This window comes from Rutidosis leptorrhynchoides, chromosome 9 (genome assembly GCF_046630445.1).
Source record: "Rutidosis leptorrhynchoides isolate AG116_Rl617_1_P2 chromosome 9, CSIRO_AGI_Rlap_v1, whole genome shotgun sequence".
Taxonomy (NCBI): domain Eukaryota; kingdom Viridiplantae; phylum Streptophyta; class Magnoliopsida; order Asterales; family Asteraceae; genus Rutidosis; species Rutidosis leptorrhynchoides.
Window position 1 is genome coordinate 366,106,957 of NC_092341.1, and position 23,859 is coordinate 366,130,815.

Here is a 23,859-nt window from a genome sequence, read left to right on the forward strand (position 1 = left end):
GCGATGTCATCAAATGGAATTTTCACTATAAAAAAGTTGAACAACATAATCGAAGAAAAAATTCTCACGGATGGTATAGAGGTCAACCGGAAACCATGCGCAATACCTTAGTACCAAAGAAAGTCGGGATTTTTTTTTGGAGGTTTAAAAAAAGGATTCTAGCTCTAATTGAGCTAGATAAACGTGGAGTTGATCTTCACTCGATTCGATGTCCAATTTGTGATGATGTCGAGACTATTGAACACTCGCTAGTATTTTGCAGAATCGCCCTCGATGTATGGTCACGGGTTTTCAAGTGGTGGGGCTAGGTGATTATTCAAATATGAGTATAAACGAGATTTTTTCAGGAATCAAATCTTATCTCCTCGGACCTCGGGTCAAAAATTTGGCAGGGGGTCGAATGAACGTGCGGTTACTTATTGTGGAAGAATCGAAATAACAAGATCTTCAGGAATAAATGTTGGAGTGGATCATCCGCTCTTAACGAAATCCAAATTGTTGGTTTCAATTGAATATCCAGAAGACTGAAAGGCTTGGAGTGGATCATCCGCTCTTAACGAAATCCAAATTGTTGGTTTCAATTGAATATCCAGAAGACTGAAAGGAGTTACTCTCGATTGGCACGTTTGGCTTTTGAATCTGCAAGTATATTTGTCCCAGTCGTGATTGAGCTAGCTGCTAACTCATCATAAAGCCTTATACTCTCGTTCTGTTTTAGTACATAAGATAGTTTTGTTTCGGTTGTAAGCGTGTCAGGTCCCTTAGACCTGATATCTCTATTTGCACTAATAAATTGCATCTTGTTCTACCTTTAAAAAAAATCAATGACTCTTTTTTCTGTACTCAAAATTAATAAATTATTTAAGTAAACTTATACTGATATTAATATTAATATTAATGACAAATTGAATTCCAATTACATTAAATTATTAGTCAATCATACAGGATTTCGAATTAAATTGCAATAATTGTATAAATAATAAATATCAATGACAATTGAATACCAAAACCGTAAAAATCTTCTTTGCATATAATAATCCCTCTTCAATCACCGAAATTTCACCATACTTCCTAACAATCTCCTTTCTAATGGCTAACATTGTTAACTTGAGTTCTTTGTCACTCATCCTTCTTATCATGCTATCGTTAGCTTCCATTCATGAATGTATGTTCCTTGATGTTTTTCTTTTCGAAATTATCTTATTTAATCGATGATCTAGTGACTGACGTTATGATATACGACTATACGTCTCACGTTAAAAAAGGTGTTAGGTGATTATGTTTTTTTGATGTTAAACAGGTACAACAAATGTTGTTGGTAGAAAGGTGACAACGGCTACAAGTGAAAAAATCCACATTACTCTATGCGCTGCGAGGAGATGTAAAGTATCCGGCGGGAACTGGATAGATTGTTTTTGTTGTTTACTTTATCCAAAAAAGCCACCTTGTTATGAAACACGGGATGCTTGTGAACGTAATTGTAATCCTTAATTCCTTTTTGCCCTTTTGGCCCGAGTGATCCAACACAAAAGAAATTTATGTTTTGTTATTTCTTTATTTAATATATAATACTCGTGTTTTAATTCTTTCCGATTGATATTTTTAAAAAAAAGAAAAAAAATTGGTTACTAATTTTAATAAATTCACTACAATTACATATCAAGTATTTGTATGATATACGTAGACGCAATTGTCGTGTAATATCAAAGGCGTGTTACTCCCTAATCTGTAATTTGTTCCGCAATATTAACTTTTTAGAGGTTATGGAATACGGCCCATCATTAAATCCCCCCCTTTTTTTTTTGGGAAATTGATGAAAATACACTTTTTTTTAAGACTACAAACAAAATACAATTTTTTTAAAAAATTGTCTGTTTACACCATTCGGTAGACGGGATTTCTGTCTACCACCTTATCTGTCGTCTACTACTATTTTTACAAAGTAGTAGACAGTAACAACAAGGTAGTAGACAGTGAGAACAAAGCAGTAGACAGCCAATTACAAGGTAGCTGACCGTCTACTGCCTTGTTGTTACTGTCTACTACCTTGTTGTAGGTGTCGACTGATATGTATTATTGGTGTCGACACCTACAACAAGGTAGTAGACAATAACAACAAGGCATTAGACGGTCAGCTACCTTGTAATTGACTGTCTACTGCTTTGTTCTCACTGTCTACTACCTTGTTGTTACTGTCTATTACTTTGTAAAAATGGTAGTAGACGACAGATAAAGGTGGTAGACAGAAATTCCGTCTACTGAATGGTGTAAAAAGACAATTTTTTTTAAAAAATTGTATTTTGTTTGAAGCCTTAAAAAAGTGTATTTTGAACAATTTTCCTTTTTTTTTTCCTTCTCCTCCGGCCCTTATTTATTATTATTATCTAACTTTTTGACTTCAGCCCATCGCAACTCGTGTGAACGCCCAATTCAATAATTAAGCCCAATTATAATTTGTGACGATCGCTCCAAATCCATATGGACGAACACGTCATTCATTGATTTCATTGCGAGGTATTTGACCTCTATATGATACGTTTTGTAAACATTGCATTGTTTTGAAAAAGCACACCATAAATGAATATTTAAATCAAAGGTTTTCGACATCTGATGATTTCTACATATAGACAATCACCATAAATAATAGTTTACAACAGTACTTCCGTTGACAATACAGTCAAAATAAGATACATGGTGATGATTTGGTGAATGCAACGTTTCCTTGAAAAATATGTCATGTAAGACTCCATGCACATAGCTTGTCTAACATCTAAGCAAACAGCGAAAGACTTCTAGGAAACCTGAGAATAAACATGCTAACAAGTGTCAACACAAAGGTTGGTGAGTTCATAGTTTTAATGTTTCGTATAATCTGTATATAAAGGTGGATCACAAGATTTCAGTTGTTTCTTCCAGACACATTTATCAAAATATTCTACGAAATTGAGCACCCTGGTAACTAAACTTGACGTATATATAATTTGTACCCTTTGTATAATCATCTTAATAATACACGCAAACCAACGTGTACGCTTCTCAAATAGCATACGTCCGTTAAAAGGCTAGTGCTCTAGCTCGGACGGGGATATCAAGCCCTATGGATCCATATACCACTATTCGCGCCCACCAGTTCTTATAACCGGCGGTTACTAGTTACCAAAGCTAAGGGATTTTCGGTTCAAACTCGGTGTAGAATTTAGTATGTACTTGTATCCATTGCATTTAAAATAAAGTGCATGTATTCTCAGCCCAAAAATATCGATTGCAAAAGCAATTAAAAAGGGAGAAAATGAAACTCACGCATATAAATATTGTAAATCAGTTAATAAAACATTTGCATGTATTCTCAGCCCAAAAATATATATTGCAAAAGCAATTAAAAAGGGAGCAAATGAAACTCACCTTAGCAGCATATAAAGTCGTTCACCAAAATGTGACCGAAACTCGGATTACCAAATAACCGTAGATCTCAACGTATCATTATTGTGATTTAATAGTTTAGAAAAGTACGTAGACGCAACAGAGATGATAAACACTAGGTTTGACTTGAGAACAATACCCTTGAACATTACCCATAACCTCCTTGGCAATAACCCATAGTTTCCTTAGCTCTAACCCGTTCAAAACTCATTTTGAAAGTGACACTCTCATGACCTCGTCGTAGTATTTTATGTCTAATACTAATATTACTAATAATAATATTAAGATAAATAATAATAATAATAATAATAATAATAATAATAATAATAATAATAATAATAATAATAATAATAATAATAATAATAATATATTTATACGGAGGAATATAAGAGAGAAGTGAATGAGCAAACAAAAACAGAATTCGATCGAATTTATAGCACTTGGCCTGAAATCCACTGCCATGCGATCGCATGGCTTGGTAGAAGGATTCCCATGCAATCGCATGGGGTCCTTTTCCAGCTCACAAAGATTTTGTCCAAACGTTTGTCGACATAATTTTTATATTAATATATAATTTATATAATTAATTATATATTATATTAAATTCACGTGCATAATTGACTTGTAATTTTTGTTCCGATATGTCGTACGTCGTCACTCGACTTATGTCCCGGTTCCGGTTTTTCGAATGTCCTTTTGTACGCTGAAAAAACTTGTACATTACATTTTGAGACACGTAACTTAGTCAAAATATAGCCTTAAATTATCCCTAAATTATATCACTCGAAATATAACTTATACATTTGAGTGTTTTGGTCATTTACTTCTATAAATCATCGTCTCGCTATTTGCTAAAATACATTTTAAAATAGTATTTTACTGTAGCAATTCACTGTAGCAAAGTCAATTTCACTGTAGCAAATAGTGATTTTCGAAAACACTGTAGCATTTTAGGTACTGTAGCAATTTGAAAATACTGTAGCAAATTAGTGTTTTACTGGTTCATCTTAAACGCTTTAGTTAACTTATCTAAATATCAATCGAATCAATAAACGAATGTTACTATCGTTTACTAAATAACTTGAAATTATATATATGTATATATCTTTTTAATATACATAAATCAGTTTTTAAATACACATTGGAAGTTATTTATAAATAAATTTTAATAATAAATATTTCAACTTATCATATATATTCAAATAGATATTTAAACCAATAAGTTTAATGTACGGTATCAAACAATTAATACATTGTTACCTTTTCAAGTTATAGTATATATGTATCTATTTACATATAATTGTTCGCGAATCGTCGAAAACAACCGAAGGGTATTTAAATATATAAAAGTAGTTCAAAAATTTTGAGATTCAGTTTTACAGACTTTGCTTTTCGTGTCGGAAATGTTAATCATACAAAGATTAAGTTTAAATTTGGTCAGAAATTTCCGGGTCATCACATAATTAAGGTGAGAGAGACTCAAACCGACCCAACTTATGTTGTCTTCATAAGATTTAATGACCGATCATAATGAACTAAATCTTCAAATAACACTCCCCACAAAACTATCATAAAACCCTGTTTCTATAACACTCTGGTTAGCACAATTCCTCCCTGCAACCATTACACTCTCAACCATAGAGAATGGTCTAAGAAACTACACATACTAACATCACCCATTTCAAAGCGTTTATGCCCATAGTATCGAATCCAAAAAGCCCCAAAACCTCCATTATGGAGATTTTTTGGTTTTTTCGGGGACTTTTGTCTAAGAAAAAGGTGCATTTTGGGGAGCTTTAATGTAAACGGACTTTTTTTCTAAGTTGGCATAATTTAACGTCCTGAACGTCAGGCGTTAGCAACCTTTTCAACAGTCAATGATAAAATTCAATATCCAATCAAAAATTGACACTTCATTTCACCTTATTTATTTATTTATAAATTTTTATTAAACTTTCAATCATATTATAGGCATCACTCAAAACCTTATTACTCTAATGTACGTAACACTTAAATTTGAAGCCTACCATAACACACCCATCAAATTCAACACTGTCACATCACATTCATATTTTCTCACTCTTTCAAAAAGTACAAAATTTAACTCCACGTCACCGTAAAAAGTTGTTAGGTAATAAGTGTTCTAACAATTTTCACAGCAATTCTACCTAGTAAGTAACTGCAAGCAACGACATTATGGGGGCCTGGAGGCAGTGACGGTACCAGGATTTTTTTTCACCGGGGGCAAAAAAAAAACCATAGCAATTTTTTTGGCAAAATATGGAGGTTTTGGGACAAAAAATGGAGGTTTTTAAGCAAATTATGGAGGTTTTGCGACAAAATTTGAAGGTTTGTGGGCAAAATTTGAAGGTTTTGGGGTAAAATTTAGAGATTTTTGAGTAAAATTTGAAGGTTTTAGGGCAAAATATTTAAGTTTTGGGGCAAAAAGAAAAATTCACGGGGGCAAAGTCGAAAAATTCTAAAATTTTACACTAAAAATTGCAAACCCACTGGGGGCGGCTGCCCCGTTTGTCCCTTATTAAAATCGCCCCTGCTTAGAGGTCAACTGGTACTACCCAGATTCAGAGTCGGACCTGGGGTAGGGCCGCATGTGCGATCGTACTGAGCATCAAGTTAGAAAGGGCATCAAATATGACGTTCGAATTTTTTTACTTCATAAAAAAATAACCAAGTTGTAGAGAATGGGTAAAGAGATGAATGAAAATAAGAAAGAAGGGAAAGGTGGAGTGACCTGGAGAGAGAAAATGTGTACATTACTTTACAGTACGTACAAGCATGTAATGCATTTACATGTATCTTTTGAAACTATATGAATATTTTAACTAATAATGAATTAGTAATTGTGAAATGATGAGAGCATCTACTGACTTTCAAACTTCATATATTTAATTGAGTAAAATTATTTATCTTCATATTTTTTTTTCTTTTATTTTGATTCTCTGTTTTATTAAACGTAACACCATTTTTTATACAAATTTGATGTTTCTAGATTTTGTTAAATACAAGAATTATATGAAGTAGTTTTTATTTAGATAACTCTTGATTATGAAGTAGTATTTTATTTTATTGATATAATAAGTTATGGTTAATGGTTATTATGCCCTCTTGAATAAATTCTACAGAGTATGTAATAATTTAGTAAAAAATTAAATTAAATTTTTGAAATCTAATTTTTTTATAGTATCAAGTCACACTATTACGACTAGAAAATAACTTAGTTTTGATATTAGAATTAATTTTTTGAATATATCGATCAGACTTGACTTATAATATGAATTATCATTATCATTATGATTTTTAAATGTAGTTTGTCTCTTTAAAGTGTTTTTTTTTTGTAAACGAGAAAACTCTCGTATGAACGAGCACATTGGCTCCCCCATAGAAGGTAAAATCTCGGGTAATCAAGCCTCCCGAGCGCGAGACCTGGTACCAGGTGAATTGCAAATTATGCGCACCCTCTAGTCACACTTTCTTTTTGAACAATTTGGCATAGCGAGGAATTGAACCCGGGTGGTGTGCTTCAAAGTGTTACACTATACCGTACAGAGTATTTGTTAAGATATTAATGTGAGAATGAGCAATCTAAACTAGCGTTTCAAACACTCCATGTAGTAAGTTTATAAATCTTAATATGGGCATCTTATTGTCATCTCACACCGGGCAACAAAACTCTCAGGACTGGCCCTGCCTGGATTCGTAAGACTAATCAATCGATGAGATGCTAAAATCGTTAATTGAGAGGATCGATGGAGATGACATTGATCTTTCGATCACTTTGGACGGTTTTACTTTAATTAAATAACTTGACCTCTAGTGTGTATATATATATATATATATATATATATATATATATATATATATATATATATATATATATATATATATATATATATATATATATATATATATGGATTGGTTAATGTATGTCCTAAGGGCACAGATTAAGCCTTATAACAAAAATAATTTATTAAACTTATAAATTTCTAAATTTACAAATGTATTAACTACATTTTTATATTATTCATGAAAACTTTAGCATCATTAAAGATTCTTAACAAGTGCCCTTAGGACACAAGTTAGCTTTTCCCATCCAGGCACCACTTGTACTTAATATTAATACGGAGTAGTTAATATTATTTTAAATGATGTGTTTAATGCAATTAACACTACTACAAAAAGGGGTTTTAAAACCGGTTTTTAGGGGTGTAGAAACCGGTTTTAAAATCAATTTTTATGTATAGGGGTTTATAAAGTGAAGACCGGTTTTAAAACCGGTTTCGAAACTTGACTTTAGAAACTTGTTTTTACCAAAAAAAAACAGGTTTCCATTGTAGACAATAGAAACTCTGTTTTTTTAATAAAACCGGTTTCTATTCTCATTTAAAAAATAAAATTGTTATGCAAACATCACCATCTTCATCTTGCAAAACACTAAACACCATCTGCAATATATACTTCAGGCTTGTTTACATAGAGCAACCAAAATTCTTACAATACGTAGTGCACAATATATATAAAATAAACAATATATATATACTTGTATTAATTCCCAAACCAAATCATGTAGAAAATCTAAGAAAATAATGCATCTAGTTCTAGCTTATGAGGTTAACATATTTTATTACACTTGATCATGCATATTTTAACCGTAGGGTTTAATATGCCTGCTCAATACATAAAGAGGGATTTAAGGATCTTATAACGTGGCTCTCCGGTCCGGCTACCATGAATAACCCTGGCATACATGATGATGTCGGTGGGGTGGCCAAGTGATTAAGTTCACCTCCGATAACGGTCGTCGATCAAGAGGCCCCAAATAAGGTCGTAGGTACTAGCTTACAAAAGACTGACCTGTTAACCTTGAAAGGATGCTGAATGATGCTGTTTTACGTAATGTGTATCGTATGTGATGGTTACGTAATGTGCCGTGTGTGGTGAATGATGATTAGGGTTTGTATTTATAGGCAAACCCTAATTCTAGAACCGTCCCAGATCATGATAATCTCATCCATAACTGACTCCCCGAATCACGGATATAATTATGGAAAAGATATTTACTTGACAGCTAAGCAACCGCCGTACCGGGAACAAAGGCAGTCGCACGCCGCATACCGCACACAAGAACACGCATACGCACAATAATGATTGCCCGCATACATATGTGGTGCGCCTGCGGGTTGCGGTATCATTATGTCCCCCCAGTTTGATGTTATATGGCGCGAGGCGTATGATATCAAACTATTAAGCGAAAAAGAAAAAACAAGAAAACGGCTACCCTTTAATATTCCGCGTGCGTCTCGATGCCATAAATGCCTGTCACAATCGCAGAAGCCCATTCGGCTGACATGACATAAAGTGACAGTGTGGCAGGCGCGTGCCAACCATGCGCGTATATGTAATCATACCCAACTGGCATCCGCGCGCGTAAATAAAATGCTACCCGTCGATTGCGTTACACGTGTACAGCCATGATCACACCACTCCATCTCATGACCCTCAATCTTCCCTATAAATAGCCCATTTTGCAGCTCACTTCCACTTTCTTGCATCAAGCTTCCTCGTTACGCTGCCAATTTGAATTCCGATCAAAAATCAAACATTACGGCCACCATTTAAAGGTTAGTATTCATCCGATTACTTCTAGAAAATGACTAAAGCTAACGAGACGTATGTAGATAGCGTAGAGTCTGTTATAGAGCAGAAGCACATAGATTACTTAGTGAAACAGTACCCCCCCCCCTTAGCCAAGTACAATCCGGTGCCCCCGTTGTCCAATCAGCGAGCCCACGAGCCACCGGAGAAAAAGGTGGCTATTTACGAACATGCTTTTAAGCATGGCAACTTTAGGGTTCCTCCCACCGATTTCTTTCTGGGCGTGCTAGATCACTTTAAGGTTGGATTAGGTCAGTTACATCCTTACGCTATAGGAAAAATAGTCTTGTTCGAGATGTGGTGCGTTGCACTCAACAAAGTGCCCCTGGTGAAGGTGTTTTGCCATTTATACTGACTAGCCAACCACCACAAATCGTGGTTCACCTTCTTCGCTCGTCAAAACTTCACCAAGACCCCAAAATCGAATGTGGGGAATTGGAAAGAGACATTCTTTTTCATCGACCAAACTGTGGTGAGTGCAAACTTCTCGCAAACGCTGATGTGGTTCGAGAAAGTGGAGAAGGATGTAAACAAGACCCCCACCCTGAATGACGACGAAAGGAAACTATTAGCGGAGTGTGCAAACGCACAACTAGTACATCGATCATATGGGAACGTGATGCTGCGGCTAGGGAAGATATCCGCACATTGGCCATGGGAGGATGTGCGCCCAGCCATAGTCGGACCGGATAGAAAGGGTAGGGATAGTATAATCACGTACTAAACTGATTTTGTATGTATATTATCTAACGCATGCGCGTATCTTTGCAGAAATGAGGATGAAGAAGGTGCTGGCTGCGGAAGAGATTGCGGGAATCTCCTTCCGCAAGCAAGACGTGAACGTACAGCTTGAGCAGGAGAAAGCTAGCGAAAATGCGGAGCAATCGCCTGCGGCATCTGGTAGCAAACGCAAAGCAGCTGAGACCTCTGCGGCTCAGCAGAAGAAGAAGAAGAAGAAGATGACTCCCAAACAAAGGGAGGACATGCGGAACGATAACTTTGTTCCAATCGAGCCACGCTCCGCAGAACTACTTCCCCCCATTACTGGTAAGCGTCCATTCCTTGCGCGTTTACCGCATACTAAAGTTCACGTTATAACTATTTACTGATATGCAGAGCATGTGGAGGAGACTCAGCCGTCCACCCCACGGGTCAACCCAGATCTCCAAGCTACCGCCACATCAAAGGATAAGTCAATACACGTGGATTCCGATTCCACACCAACTCCTCCGCAAGGTAGCTTCCGCCTTGCCAACCTTAGCCAACTCACACAGTCTTCTGCGGAAAATGCCGCAGAGCAGTCTGCGTTCCTGCAGCAAATCTTTCCGGCCGAATTCCTCGAGCAACTGGCCGCTCTACCGTTTAACCAGGCGCACAATGCCTTCATTCAAAATGGCCTGGTATTTTTTGGCATGTTTGTGGATCAGGCCCGCCGCTCTTCCAGCATATACCAGCTAGCTTTGCGCAAAGAGGTAGAGCTAGGGCTACTGCAGGCGGGTGTAGATCAGGTCAAGAAGGATAGGGATGCTACTGAGGAGGCGCGCAAGGCGGTTGAGTCGACCGCGAATGAAACCAAAACTGCACTGATTGAGGAAAGAAAAAAGAGCCGTGAGCTGGTTGGTGCGGTTGAGCAGGAGAAGGGGGATGCAAAACGCTTACGGTCGGAGCTTGAGAAAGTGACGAGGGAAAGGGATGACTCGGTAACCAACCGCGAACTGGCAGATGCGGATCTAGCGAAGCTGCGCACCGCACTCCCTACCATTGCACAAAAGGTGATGGACTCAGAGCCTGTGTCCGACAAGTTTAATGCCTACGTTGATGCGGTCAGGGACCATGAAATCAACAAGGCTGTGCAGGTGGTTATCCAAGCTTGCGGTCTAACACCGCCGTTCCCCGACATCGTTCAAAAGAAGCTAAAAGAGGGAACGGCTGCGGCGTTAATGGAGGCGGAAGAAGCCATCAAGTCCATCCCTATCCCCCTAATCAACGCATTTGCTGCGGACTCGAACATGTCGATCGATGGGTTTTTGAAGGAGGATTATTAGTGTGTTGGATTGCGCCGTAATTCCTATGCTTAGGCAGGTATTTGTATTTTTGTAGCCCTAAGTCCCGTGTTGGGCAGGCGTTACAAACAATTACCTCTTATGTAACAACTTAATTTGCTGTATATATATTTATGATATGCATGCGTAGTGTGTTTATTTGTTTATATATCGCGAATCAAAACAAAATGTGAACCGCATGCCCATGCGCATAGTTAACCAAAACTCATGCGTATGCGGATGGTACTGCGTAAAATAAACCAATACTTTAACAATTTATCCTTAACAATTTAGACTCAGAAGCTACTGCATTTTTGCTTTGTCATGTACTAGAGGTGCACGGTAGCTGTATGGTAAGCAACGCAACTAAAAACAAGCCAATGTCTTTATGCTTAAGAGTTCCTCAAGCAAACCAATGCGAGAGTAATTACGCACAAGCAAACCAATGCTTGTAATTTTTTAAGTCGACTTTGCAGCCATCTAGTCTGCGTGGCGCTTGGCTAGGGGAAAACCAATTCCCTTTGCCTGCCGTTAGCGTCTAGCCTTGTAACCAAACAGGCTTCTGCCGCACGGGGGCTAGAGGACACCCCTTAAGTAGGCAGGTACCGCATACAAAAAAGATTTAAACAACAAAAGTATGCGCGAGTAAATATTTAATTGGCATTAATCACAATTACAACCGCGACACATCCAAACGGACGGAAATTACATAGAAAAAATAATGTGCTACAATAAACTGGAGTGATCAGGTCCACCTAGCTACATATAACATTTTTTCAATAACGTCGCATGCCAAGTGCGTTTTACAGGTTTTCCATCTAATGTCTCGAGATGGTACGCCCCGGTATTGTTTGCCTTCGCTACCCTGTATGGACCTTCCCAACGGGGGCCAAGTTTCCCAGTATCTTCCGCATGACTTGCGTCATTCTGAGGCCAAACCAAGTCACCGCACTTGTAAGAGCGTGAACGCACATGCTGATTATAGTACTTTGCAATTTTTTGCTTGTTATTTGCTTCGTTGACAGCCGCATAGAGTCTGCGCTCTTCCAGCAAATTAAGATTTTCCCGCAAAGCTTCAGAGTTATTTTGCTCATCAAAATTTTGTATGCGGAACGTTGGTACCCCAATTTCTGCGGGTACAACAGCTTCTGATCCATAGACCAAACTGAACGGGGTCTCACCAGTGCTTGCTTTGGGTGTTGTTCTATGCGCCCATAAAACCTTCGGTAGTTCATCCACCCAACCAACGCGACCATGACCCAACCTAGCTTTGATTCCAGCTACTATATCCCGGTTGGTGACTTCGCACTGGCCATTCGCCTGCGGATGCGCAACAGATGTAAAAGTTTGCTTAATATTAAGCTCCGCGCACCAGCTGTGAAAAGGGTCACCCGCGAACTGCGTACCGTTATCACTAACAATTTCGTTTGGTATACCAAATCGACAGACGATGTCTTCCCATACAAAATTTTGCACCCTTTTTCCTGAGATTGCTGCTAGCGGTCTCGCTTCGACCCACTTTGTGAAATAGTCGATTGCAACAATCAAGAATTTGATGTTTCCTGCGTGTGCAGAATGTGCGTAAGGTACTAATGTGAGTAACATGTTTAGAAAATAAATGATAAAATTACCTCGGCCTTTTGGGAATGGTCCGACTATGTCGATTGCCCATTTGCAGAATGGCCACGGTGAGGAGACTGGTATCATTGGATGCGTAGGTGCTCTGCTAATAGGTGCATGTATTTGGCATGATTCACATTGCTTAACTATGCGCGCAGTATCCGCGTACATGGTGGGCCAATAATATCCTAGTCGCATTATTTTTGACACAATGGACCTGTGCCCTGAATGGAGTGCGCATGCACCTTCATGCACCTCGCGTACAACTTCCTCTGCCTCTTTCGGGCCAATGCACCTTAAGTGCGGTCCCAAATAATTATTTCGATATAGGACGTCACCCTCAAGGGCATACATCGGTGCCTTAACGCGGACTTTCTTTGCATCAGCAGAATCCGCAGGAGATGTGCCATCCTGCAGAAAAGCCACGATGGACGTCATCCATGTTGAGCTTGATTCCTCAACTGGTGCCACTAAAGGCATCATAACAATGGATTTCGCACTGAGTTCTTCTATTAGAACTTTCTTCCCCATATGATCAAAAGCCAAGGCAGCCAGTTTGCTTAGCGCATCCGCTTTCTTATTTTGCCCCCGCATTACGTGGGAGATTTGAAAAGCTTCAAATTGGTCAGCGAGGTTATGAACAAGCGATAGATATTGCTGCATGGCTATGTCATGCGCTTCAAAATCTCCGCTGACCTGACTGCATACTAGCTTTGAATCCACATACGCGTGCAAAATTTTAACATTTAACTTATGCGCAATGCGCATACCTGCTAACAGAGCCTCATACTCTGCTTCGTTGTTCGTAACAGCAAAATTAAACCGCAGTACGTATGTATGCTCTTCGCCATCTGGGCCTGTTAAAATTATACCCGCACCTGCACCAGATGCGCTGCACGCACCATCGGTGTACAATTCCCATGGTGACAAAGTTGGTGCAGGTGGATCCTGATGTTCTGCTGACGCCTCGACATCTGCAGGTAATTCTGCTAGGTAATCAGCAAGTATTTGACCCTTAACCGCACTGCGCGAAGAAAAATTTATTTCATGTTCACCTAATTCAACTGCCCACTTAGCCATTCGGCCAGAAATCTCAGGCTTGTATAACACCTGAAAGAAAAATGATTGCGTTAGTCAATGCGGTAACCCCGGTCATTGCCGCAAAGTAGGCGTTTACCAACCTGTTTGATTGGTTGATCAGTTAGAACCACGATTGGATGTGCTTGAAAATATCGGCGCAAACGCTGCGCCGTATGGACCAGCGCATATACAAGCTTTTCTATTGGTGAGTAGTTTACTTCGCTTGATGTCAGCGTCTTGCTTACGAAGTAGACCGGCATTTGCGTCTGAGAAAAACCTCAGTCGTTAAATTTCTGCGATATAAATAAAGCATGTAAATTAATGGATTACCTTTCCGCGATCCGCGATGAGGACTGAGCTGACAGCTTCCTTCGATGTCGTGAGGTATAGCGTTAGCGTTTCTCTTGATATTGGCGTAATAAGTGTTGGTAATTCTGCAAGCACCTTTTTCATCTCCTGAAAGGCTGATTCTGCTTCCTGATTCCATACGAAGTCTTTTTTCTTCAAACAATTTTTCAAAGTATTGAAGAATGGTAACTGTCGTTCTGCGGCTTTCGACAGAAACCGTGTGATAGCCGCAAGCTTCCCCGTTAGACTCTGCACATCTTTCTTTGTCTTCGGAGATGGCAAATTATCAATGGCTTCAATCTTTTTGGGATTGGCCTTGATACCCCGCGCTGTCACCACATGACCTAAAAACTTGCCTTCCTCTTCCTCAAAACTACATTTAAGCGGGTTAAGCTTCATGTTGATCCTGCGCAGAGATGCAAACGTTTCCAGGATGTCCGCGAGCATGTCTTCTTCGGTGTTACTTTTAATTACCAAGTCGTCGACGTACGCTTCAATATTTCTACCAATTTGGTGCTTGAATGCTGTGTCAATTACACGCTGATAGGTCGCGCCCGCATTCTTTAAACTGAAAGGCATATTCGTGTAACAATAAATACCCTGCGGCGTATGAAAAGCAGTCTTGTCCTCATCTTTCGCAGCCATTAAGATTTGGTGATAACCCTTGTATGCGTCCAAAAAACACTTGTACCTAAATCCCGACAGTGATTCTACCTTCCAGTCTATCTCCGGGAGAGGGTAGTTGTCCTTAGGACATGCCTTATTAATGTCTTTGAAATCAACGCACATTCGCCAGTTACCGTCAGCCTTTTTTACCAACACAGGATTTGCAACCCATGTCTGATAACGCACTTCCCGCAGAATGTTTGCTTTGACAAGGTTGTCCACCTCTGCGCACAACCAATCACTGCGGTCTAGAGCCATATGCCGCTTCTTTTGCCTAACGGGTGTCAATGATGGATTAACGTTTAATTTATGTTCCGCAATATCCCGCGGAACCCAGGTCATGTCTGACTCGCGCCATGCGAAAATATCTGCGTTAGCTGACAATATTCCATGCAACTTGCCCTTCGTTTCGGCTGACAAGCCTGCGCCAATTTTAATTCGCTTATCCGGATGCAAGCGATTTGCTATTACTGCACAGTTTGCAAGTTGCTCTTCTACGCTAGGAGCGCTTACAGAAGCGACAGAGCCACACAACTCAGTTGCTTGATGTGACGCAACTGTGGCGATGCCTCCTACTGTGGGAAACTTAATCAAACCATGCACTACCGATGGTATGATGTTGAAACGCCGTATGAAGTTTCTCCCTAGCAGTGCGTTATATCGTGAAGTTGAACGAACCACATAAAAATCGACCAATTCATGTCTGATCATTTGCGAGTTCCTGTTATCCGAAAGCTCTAACATTAATTCTATCCGGCCTAGCGGCCAGGAGTTTTCTCCGGAAAACCCTGATAGCGTAATATCAGGCTGGCGTAACTGTGCTTTGACTTCTGCGGGGAGGAAACGATAACAATGCTCATACATAATATCAACACCGCTGCCAGTGTCAACATGCATGCGCTTAATCTGGATTCCGCAATTAGGGATGCGACACTTGATGATAATGGGCTCATTAATTGTATCAATTGACATTACAGGAGGGAAAGTGATTGGGAGAAGCTCCCAATCCTGGTGATCATTGTACTTTCTCCGCTGGCTGGTTTTCTCTGCGTCAACCATGTTAATGGTTAAGTCCGCGTTTTTTGCTTTATCAAATTTTTGCCATGCGAAAGTTTTAGCCTTCGACCCTTCCTCTGCGGATTTTCCCTTACCCTTTTTAGGTGGTTTTAGATGATCCACTTTGCTCGCGCGAAGCGCTTCCAGAACCCGTTCCATCAAGTTTTTACATCAATTGGTGTCGTGACCATACTCGTCATGAAATTCACAATACTTTGTTTTATCCCGCTTGCCAAATTCTGTAAGCGGAGTTGGAACCGCGAAGGTCGCGCATATTGGCTCCGTTGCCAAAATTTCCTTGGGCGTTTTGGACAAACTTTTGAGCAGCGCATAGTTCTGATTATTGATGCCGCGCTGATTATTGTTTCGATAATTGCCACTTCATTTCCCTTTATCATTCCTGATAGGACTACCGCTAGGATACCTTCCGCGAGAGTTGTTACCACGATTTTGATCGCGCGAACGATCATCGTCGTCCTTCCTCTCGTTGCGTGAGCTAGCTGTTGGGATGTCATTATCTTCGCCACTCCGCATATAGTTGTGGCATTCATTAAGCGCCTCAGCATAAGTTGTTGGGACTGTATGGCGCAGACGCCTTACCAGTGTTGGATAACGTTCTGAGTTTATACCATGTATGAGTCCGGAAATCTGTTGCTCTGGTTTGAGATCTGGTATACGCAGGCACTCATTAGTATACCTTGTGAAGAAATTCGCCCAAAGATTCCTTGGACTTCTGCACGATGTCATGGCATTCAATGTGAGTGCGCTTGCGTGGTCTCTTATTCTGATATTGCAGTAAAAACTTTGTCCGCAGATCCATAAACCCGGCAATACTACCCACCGGCAATTTATTAAACAACTCACGAGCAATACCCTGTAGTGTCATAGGAAATATCTGACACGCAACCGGATCCACCCAGCCCTGAGTGCGCATTGCGCCCTCGAAACGCTGTAAAAAATCATCTGGATCGGTCAGGCCATTGTAAGTACCCAACGTGCTAGGTATCTTTGGTGTTGATGGAAACGGATATGCGGTTATATGCGGAGGAAACTTGTCAAAGGTAGTCGGTAGCTCGAAGGGTGGTTTAACAGGATCCCCTTTCAAGTTCGCAAAGAAACGCTTCATCATGTCCTGAACAAAGTCAGGTTGTGAAAATAAATGAACCATATCAGGAGGTGCGGCCTGCATGAATTGACTTGCAAGATTTGCATGCCCTTGAACATTTTGCCAAGGTTGACCCTGCGTCTGCGGATATAACCAAGGCTGCTGGGTTGGAAAATAGGGATGACTTGAAGACGCAGAGTACACAGGTGGTTGTAAAGGAAGCGAAACCTGTGGCGCAGATATCTGCGAAACCTGAGGATACACACTTAAAAGCCCAACTGTATGCGCTGTGCTTTGATGCTGTGCTGTTATCGGCGCCCAATGAGAGTTTGCATCTGGGATGACACCAAACCCCCAACTATTAAGTAATGCCTGCGCATCCGCAGGAGTTAAAAATTGCGAAACTGGGCGCGGTGGTTGCCAAGGTTGCAACGGTGTAAATGACGAATTCTGCTGAATGCTCTGCGTATGCAGAGGTATTGAAACATTGGTACTGTAAATAGGTACCTGTCCGTAGCAAACCACATGCGGCCCCGTTGTTCCACTGCTAGTGCCTGCCAAGATGACCCTTGGATCCACTGACGAAAAGTCCAACCGCGTGGTTGTGACTGGTGAGTTTGCTCTTGGCGGTGTAACCCCATCTGAATATATCGGCTTGTACCTCTGAAAGGGTTCGCCGGATATAGGTGGAGGGTACATCGTGTACCCCGCCTGAATAGCCGCCCCCGTAGTCATAACCGGTGTCTGTTGACTACCAGACGGTGCGTTCTGAACATCTGTTTGGGTATGTTCCGATGATTCCTCGGAAGTCATGATACTGTTAAAGAAAAAATTCAAAAATTTTGTAAATAACGAGTCATACAATTCAAAACCTTAAAAGAAAAAACAATTAAACAGTCTTGAATTAATTCGACTCTCAATGAAAGCACCACTTGATCATGCATATTTTAACCGTAGGGTTTAATATGCCTGCTCAATACATAAAGAGGGGTTTAAGGATCTTAGAACGTGGCTCTCCGGTCCAGCTACCGTGAATAACCCTGGCCGACATGATGATGTCGGCGGGGTGGCCAAGTGATTAAGTCCACCTCCGATAACGGTCGTCGATCAAGAGGCCCCAAATAAGGTCGTAGGTACTAGCTTATAAAAGACTGACCTGTTAACCTTGAAAGGATGCTGAATGATACTGTTTTACGTAATGTGTATCGTATGTGATGGTTACGTAATGTGTCGTGTGTGGTGAATGATGATTAGGGTTTGTATTTATAGGCAAACCCTAATTCTAGAACCGTCCCAGATCATGATAATCTCATCCATAACTGACTCCCCCGAATCACGGATATAATTATGGAAAAGATGTTTACTTGACAGCTAAGCAACCGCCGTACCGGGAACAAAGGCAGTCGCACGCCGCATACCGCACACAAGAACACGCATACGCACAATAATGATTGCCCGCATACATATGTGGTGCGCCTGCGGGTTGCGGTATCATTAACACTCGATCTCCTCTAGTTCTTCGTCTTCAATTTATTCAAATTCAACATCAAGTTCATTATAACCTTCAACTTCAGGTTTGTTACTTAAATCCTGAAACATAAATAAATATAAATACCTAAAGTTAAAACAAAATTATATAATGAATCACCATCTCAATAAAACTAAATATAGTGATAATATACAAATATATAAACTAACTGATACTAGAAATGAACAATCAATGAAGACGAACAGTTTGAATTAAGATGCACATACCTTGTTCACAGGTTATGAACTTGTTGGAACAATGAATTTTAAAATAAATAAGGCAAGTTATAAATCCTAAAGGTTTCGTCCACTCAAATTTTTCCGTCACCCGCTCAAATTTCGCTCAAATTTGGTTTCTCGCTTGTGGTATGGAGACCGGTTTCTTAAAAAAGGGGTTTTCAAAGTGGAGTACGAAGACCGGTTTCTTGAAAAAAGGGGTTTTCAAAGTTGAAACCGGTTTTTGTTAAGGAACCGGTTTCTAAAATAGACTTTGGGAACCGGTTTGTTTAAAAAACCGGTTTTCCATTTCCGCAAAAAAAATCGGTTCCTATTAGCTTTAGAAATTTGTTTTTAGTTGTTACCCTAAAAACCGGTTTCTAAAAGGGGTCTCTATTCTCATTTGTAGTAGTGTAAATTTGATAATCACAAATACTTTACAACTGATTCATTCCTTAACTATCAATTTGTTCAGGAGGAATATCACTGAGACCTTTTATATAAATATATAATAATAATAATATTGCCAAGAATACAGCTGAAAGATCATGTACACTTTATTTGACTTCTAGTTAATAATTGGACTTAAATGGTTATAAACTGGCTCATTTTTTTTATCCCTAAAAGAGTAAGGTGGCATTTGGTTCGAGTTTTTGAAATCCTAAGATTTGAAATTTCAAGGGATTTGAAATCCCATAATTTGAAATCTTATCATGCGTTTGGTTCGGGGATTTGAAATGCCGGAATTTGTAAGACGTAAACAAAAAACGTAAAAAATGCAAAAAATAAAATGTAATCCGTAAAAGTAAAACTTATACGTAAAGCGTATGTTGTAAAACGTAAACATAAAACGTAACGTAAACATAAAACGTAACACATAAACGTATAATGTAAATCGTAAAATGTAAACGTGAAACGTAAACGCAAAATGTAAAACGTAAACGTAAACGTAAAACGTACATTAAAACGTAAAATGTAAAACCTAAACGTAAACCGTAAAATGTAAACGTAAAACGTAAAATGCAAATCGTAAACATAAAACGTAAACGTAGAACGTAAATGTAAACCATAAACCGTAAATGTAAAAAACTAACCGTAAAACGTAAACGTAAATCCAATGTTAATGGGATTTCAAACCCCTCACATATTTAAGGGATTTTGATGCCGATATTCATGGATTTTTAAAATCCCTACTCATTTGAAATACTTGAACCAAACATGAGATTTTATGGGATTTGAAATGCAAATTTCATGAAATTCCTCGAAATCTCACGAACCAAACGCACCCTAACGGTTTGAGCTAAAATATCACACTTATTGAGCTAAAATATCTAAATGTTCATGTCACATGTAGTTAATACAACAACAATAACAAAACTCAATACCACATAAGTACGAGGGATGTGAGGTGAGATATAGTTAATAGTTAAACAAAATCAAATTAGCCATAGGTAGAAGAAAAGATGGTGACTTTTAAAGTCAACAATTCTGCTGCAGTTGCAAAAGCCGAAGAAATATGGGGTGTGCAGTTTAAAAGGAAGTAATTCTATATGTTTAGATATAGGATCTGTGTATTGTTTGTATCCAGCCATTTGGCTTTGTTTTAGGGTTGGGGTATATCCTGCCTCATGTATGTTGCTTTGTATTCAATGAAATAATATTTAATTTGCCAAAAAAAAAAAAAGAAAAAAAAAAGAAGAAAAGATGGTAACTTTCCATGTTTCATGCAACAAATTAAGTAGCAGTAGGTATAGTAATTGATTTAGACAAACCCTACAATTGAACTCATCAGCCTGCATCACTTACAAAACTGAAAAGTTGTGAATAATTAAATCAAATCACAAGGTCATTAAACAGACTGAAAAGTCTTAATATAACAATCTAATTAAGTACCTTGTTTTGAAGTATTCTAAGCAATATAATCCCTGGTTGTAAGGGCCTGATATCTTAATTATATCTAAAAAGTAATCTATAGCTATCACCAATATACAATTCGACAACGTAAGAATTTAATTAATGGTCAATAAGTTGTGAATTTTATATAATTTTAATCAGGACACTTCCAACATGTCACAGTCCTGGTGTATTAACACTTATTATTCTTTACAATGAAAGACAAGCAGAAAAAACCCTATTCCCTGTTCTGTCAATTAATTAATCTAATCTTTATGCCACACCTTATAAAATAATTAGCTTTTTATTTTTATTTTTAGACATGTTTATCCCTTTCCCTTTTGCAGATCTGTTTCATTAATTCACTGTAGTTCAAGTTTCTATATTCATAAATCATAATTCTAGTTTTAATTTGAAGAATTTTAAAAGAGGAACTTTGAGAAACACATAGTACCTTGCTTATCGATCATCGTACTAAAATATGGGACGCGCACCTTGTTGTGACAAAGCGAATGTAAAGAAAGGTCCATGGGCTCCGGAAGAAGATGCTAAGCTTAAAGCATACATCGAAGAACATGGAACTGGCGGAAACTGGATTGCTTTGCCTCAAAAAATCGGTAACTTATGTTCATCTCTATAGTTATTAGCAATTACTTATAAGGTATCTAGTTTGTTTATTTTGTTATGATCAAGATTGAAAGTGCTAGAAATTAAAAATTTATCTCTACATATATATGAATTGAACCTAATTTTATCTGGAGAAATTGTTAATTGAACTGCTTCTGAAAAAATGATAAAATTATGCATGTGTTTATCTGCTTGTGGATGGATTTATAACTAGGGCTAAAGAGATGTGGGAAGAGTTGTAGACTACGGTGGCTAAATTACCTTCGGCCAAATATCAAACATGGAGGGTTCACAGAAGACGAAGATCGTATGATTTGCAGCCTCTATGTTAGCATAGGGAGCAGGTATATATTGCTGATATATAATTATATAATTAACAATTATATAGTTTAGGTTGCTTTTTTGAACACATGATATTGATGATATATAAAATATGGTATATGCATGGTCAGATGGTCTATAATTGCAGCACAATTACCAGGAAGAACTGATAATGATATAAAGAACTATTGGAATACAAGGCTGAAGAAGAAACTATTAGGTAAGCAACGAAAAGAACAATTGTGTCGTAAAAAAGGCGAGTTTTTAATGAAGAAAGGGAGATCACAATCTGATATCCCATCATCCATAGTTGTTCGTCGTAACGACAGCAATAATAATATGAACTCCCAAGATCCGTATTGGCCAGAGTTGCCAATAATGCCACAAGCTCCCTACTTGAATAATCAAACACCTTGTTTCGTTAATGATCATACATCTATACGAAAACTACTCATAAAGCTTGGAGGAAAGTTTTCTTCTTCTAATGATGATGATGATAAAGATGATAATGGAATGAAAACTGATCACTCCATGAACATGGTGTCACAACTTCCTATCGACGCATCAATTAATTATCATGTTGATCCTAGATTTGTTACTAGTAGTACTCTTGTTTCTTCTTCTTCAATGTTGCTAAGTAGCCAATACAACATTTTGCCTACACATGATCAGGGGCAAAGTGGTACATCTCCGTCCACGTTTGAGGAAATGTATTATAGTACCAACCCTCAAAAAACGGACGGGATGGAGTTTCTATATGGAGGAATGTGTGAGATAAACACGAGCGGAGGTAGTAGCGTTATAACGTGTGGAGATAGTATGGATTGGGGTGGGATGAATTCGCTAATTAACGCTACGACAACTAGTTCATGTAATGTGATGAATTTATCCGACTATCGAAGATCACTTCAATAAGGTGTGTTGTTGCAAGATAGCGCATACGATGAACAAATCAACGGACGAATTCAGACATTAATGGATGTGGAGAAGTTGTGATAAACCTAACATCATGACTCGTTGATGTAATCTTCTTTGGTTTTAATTACCATTTTTAATTTTATCATTTTTTCAGTTTTTTTTTTTTTTTTTTTTTTTTTTTTTTTTTTTGTGTGTGAACAAGATGCTTTACACAAAGTGTGTTGAGGACCATCTAATGTATTTGTGTGTGTTTATATTGTTTGTGACATTAACATTGTATTAATTTGATCTCAACTTTTACTTTTATCATTAACACTTGCATGGTTGTTTTATGAATTGGTGACACTCTTGTGTTGATGTACATATATTTAGGCTATAGTATTTTATTTTAGAGAGATACATATACATATGAATATATGATACTAAAATGCATGGTGCTTTCATTGTAGTAAAAAGTAAGATAGCAATCTTAGAAAATATATTATTAAATTCCTTCTTAAAAGCAAATTAAAAGGAATATATACCATTCTAAGAAGAAATCAGAATAGATATACAACCTCCCAAATTATATATGGCCATGGGAAATTAATTTATAGACCACAAGTCGACAACTTTTTAGTGTTCTCTTTTACATTTAAAGAGTAAGTTACTAAAAATTTACTTATGTTATAATTCAGTAGGCTTATAACTACCTTTAATGGTTATAAGAACAAAGAGAGAAAAAGAGAGAAGAAGGAGAGAAGAAATATTGATATTGATATTTCAAGAGAAATGGTGCACCTTAAATGGTTACCATACATGTCTATTTATAGTATAAAATATTACTATGCAAGAAATATAATAATAATAAAATTAACATCCAATCTAGATATTTTATAACACAATCTAGATATTTTATAACACTCCCCCTTGGATGACAATTTTATTAGAGAATAACTAGTACTGCCTCGTTAAAAACCTTGCTAAAGAAAACTCATTGGGATAAAACTTTAGCTAAGGGAAAAAGAGTGCAGCATAAAGTTGACTCCCCCTCAAGTAGGCAACGCCTGAGTTGTTACATCTTCTGAACATGCCTCATGCCAATATTATGAACGTGTGTTCTGAAAATAGCAGTTAGCAGTGCTTTGGTATAAAGATCAGCAGAGTTGTTGATTGAACGTATCTCATTTTAATCTGGTTGTCTTTTACGATATCTTGAGTATATGAGAAAAATCTGAGGTTTTCATCTGAAACTGTATCATCTAAATCTTTTATGTACAAGTTTGGCCCTCGTGATTTGTCTACAGTCTCCTTCATGGTTTGTTCAAACCGTTGTTTCAGTTCCTATTCCCTTTCAGTCTTTTTCTG

General features: G+C 38.2%; 1 protein-coding gene across 1 annotated transcript; it reads left to right on the forward strand.

The window, feature by feature from the left end:
- The first annotated feature begins 21,127 nt into the window (after nt 1-21,127).
- On the forward strand, nt 21,128-22,509 carry LOC139867386 (uncharacterized). The gene is made up of 3 exons (XM_071855758.1): nt 21,128-21,263; nt 21,488-21,617; nt 21,726-22,509. The coding sequence occupies exons 1-3, from the start codon at nt 21,128-21,130 to the stop codon at nt 22,507-22,509; spliced, it is 1,050 nt and encodes a 349-aa protein (XP_071711859.1).
- The last annotated feature ends 1,350 nt before the right edge of the window (nt 22,510-23,859 follow it).

Bases quoted from the DNA above. Each gene is read 5' to 3' on its own strand.
- LOC139867386 (XM_071855758.1), top strand. From the start codon at position 21,128: ATGGGACGCGCACCTTGTTGTGACAAAGCGAATGTAAAGAAAGGTCCA. The intron at 21,264-21,487 runs GTAACTTATGTT...ATTTATAACTAG, and splicing joins TGCTTTGCCTCAAAAAATCG to GGCTAAAGAGATGTGGGAAG. The intron at 21,618-21,725 runs GTATATATTGCT...ATGCATGGTCAG, and splicing joins TATGTTAGCATAGGGAGCAG to ATGGTCTATAATTGCAGCAC.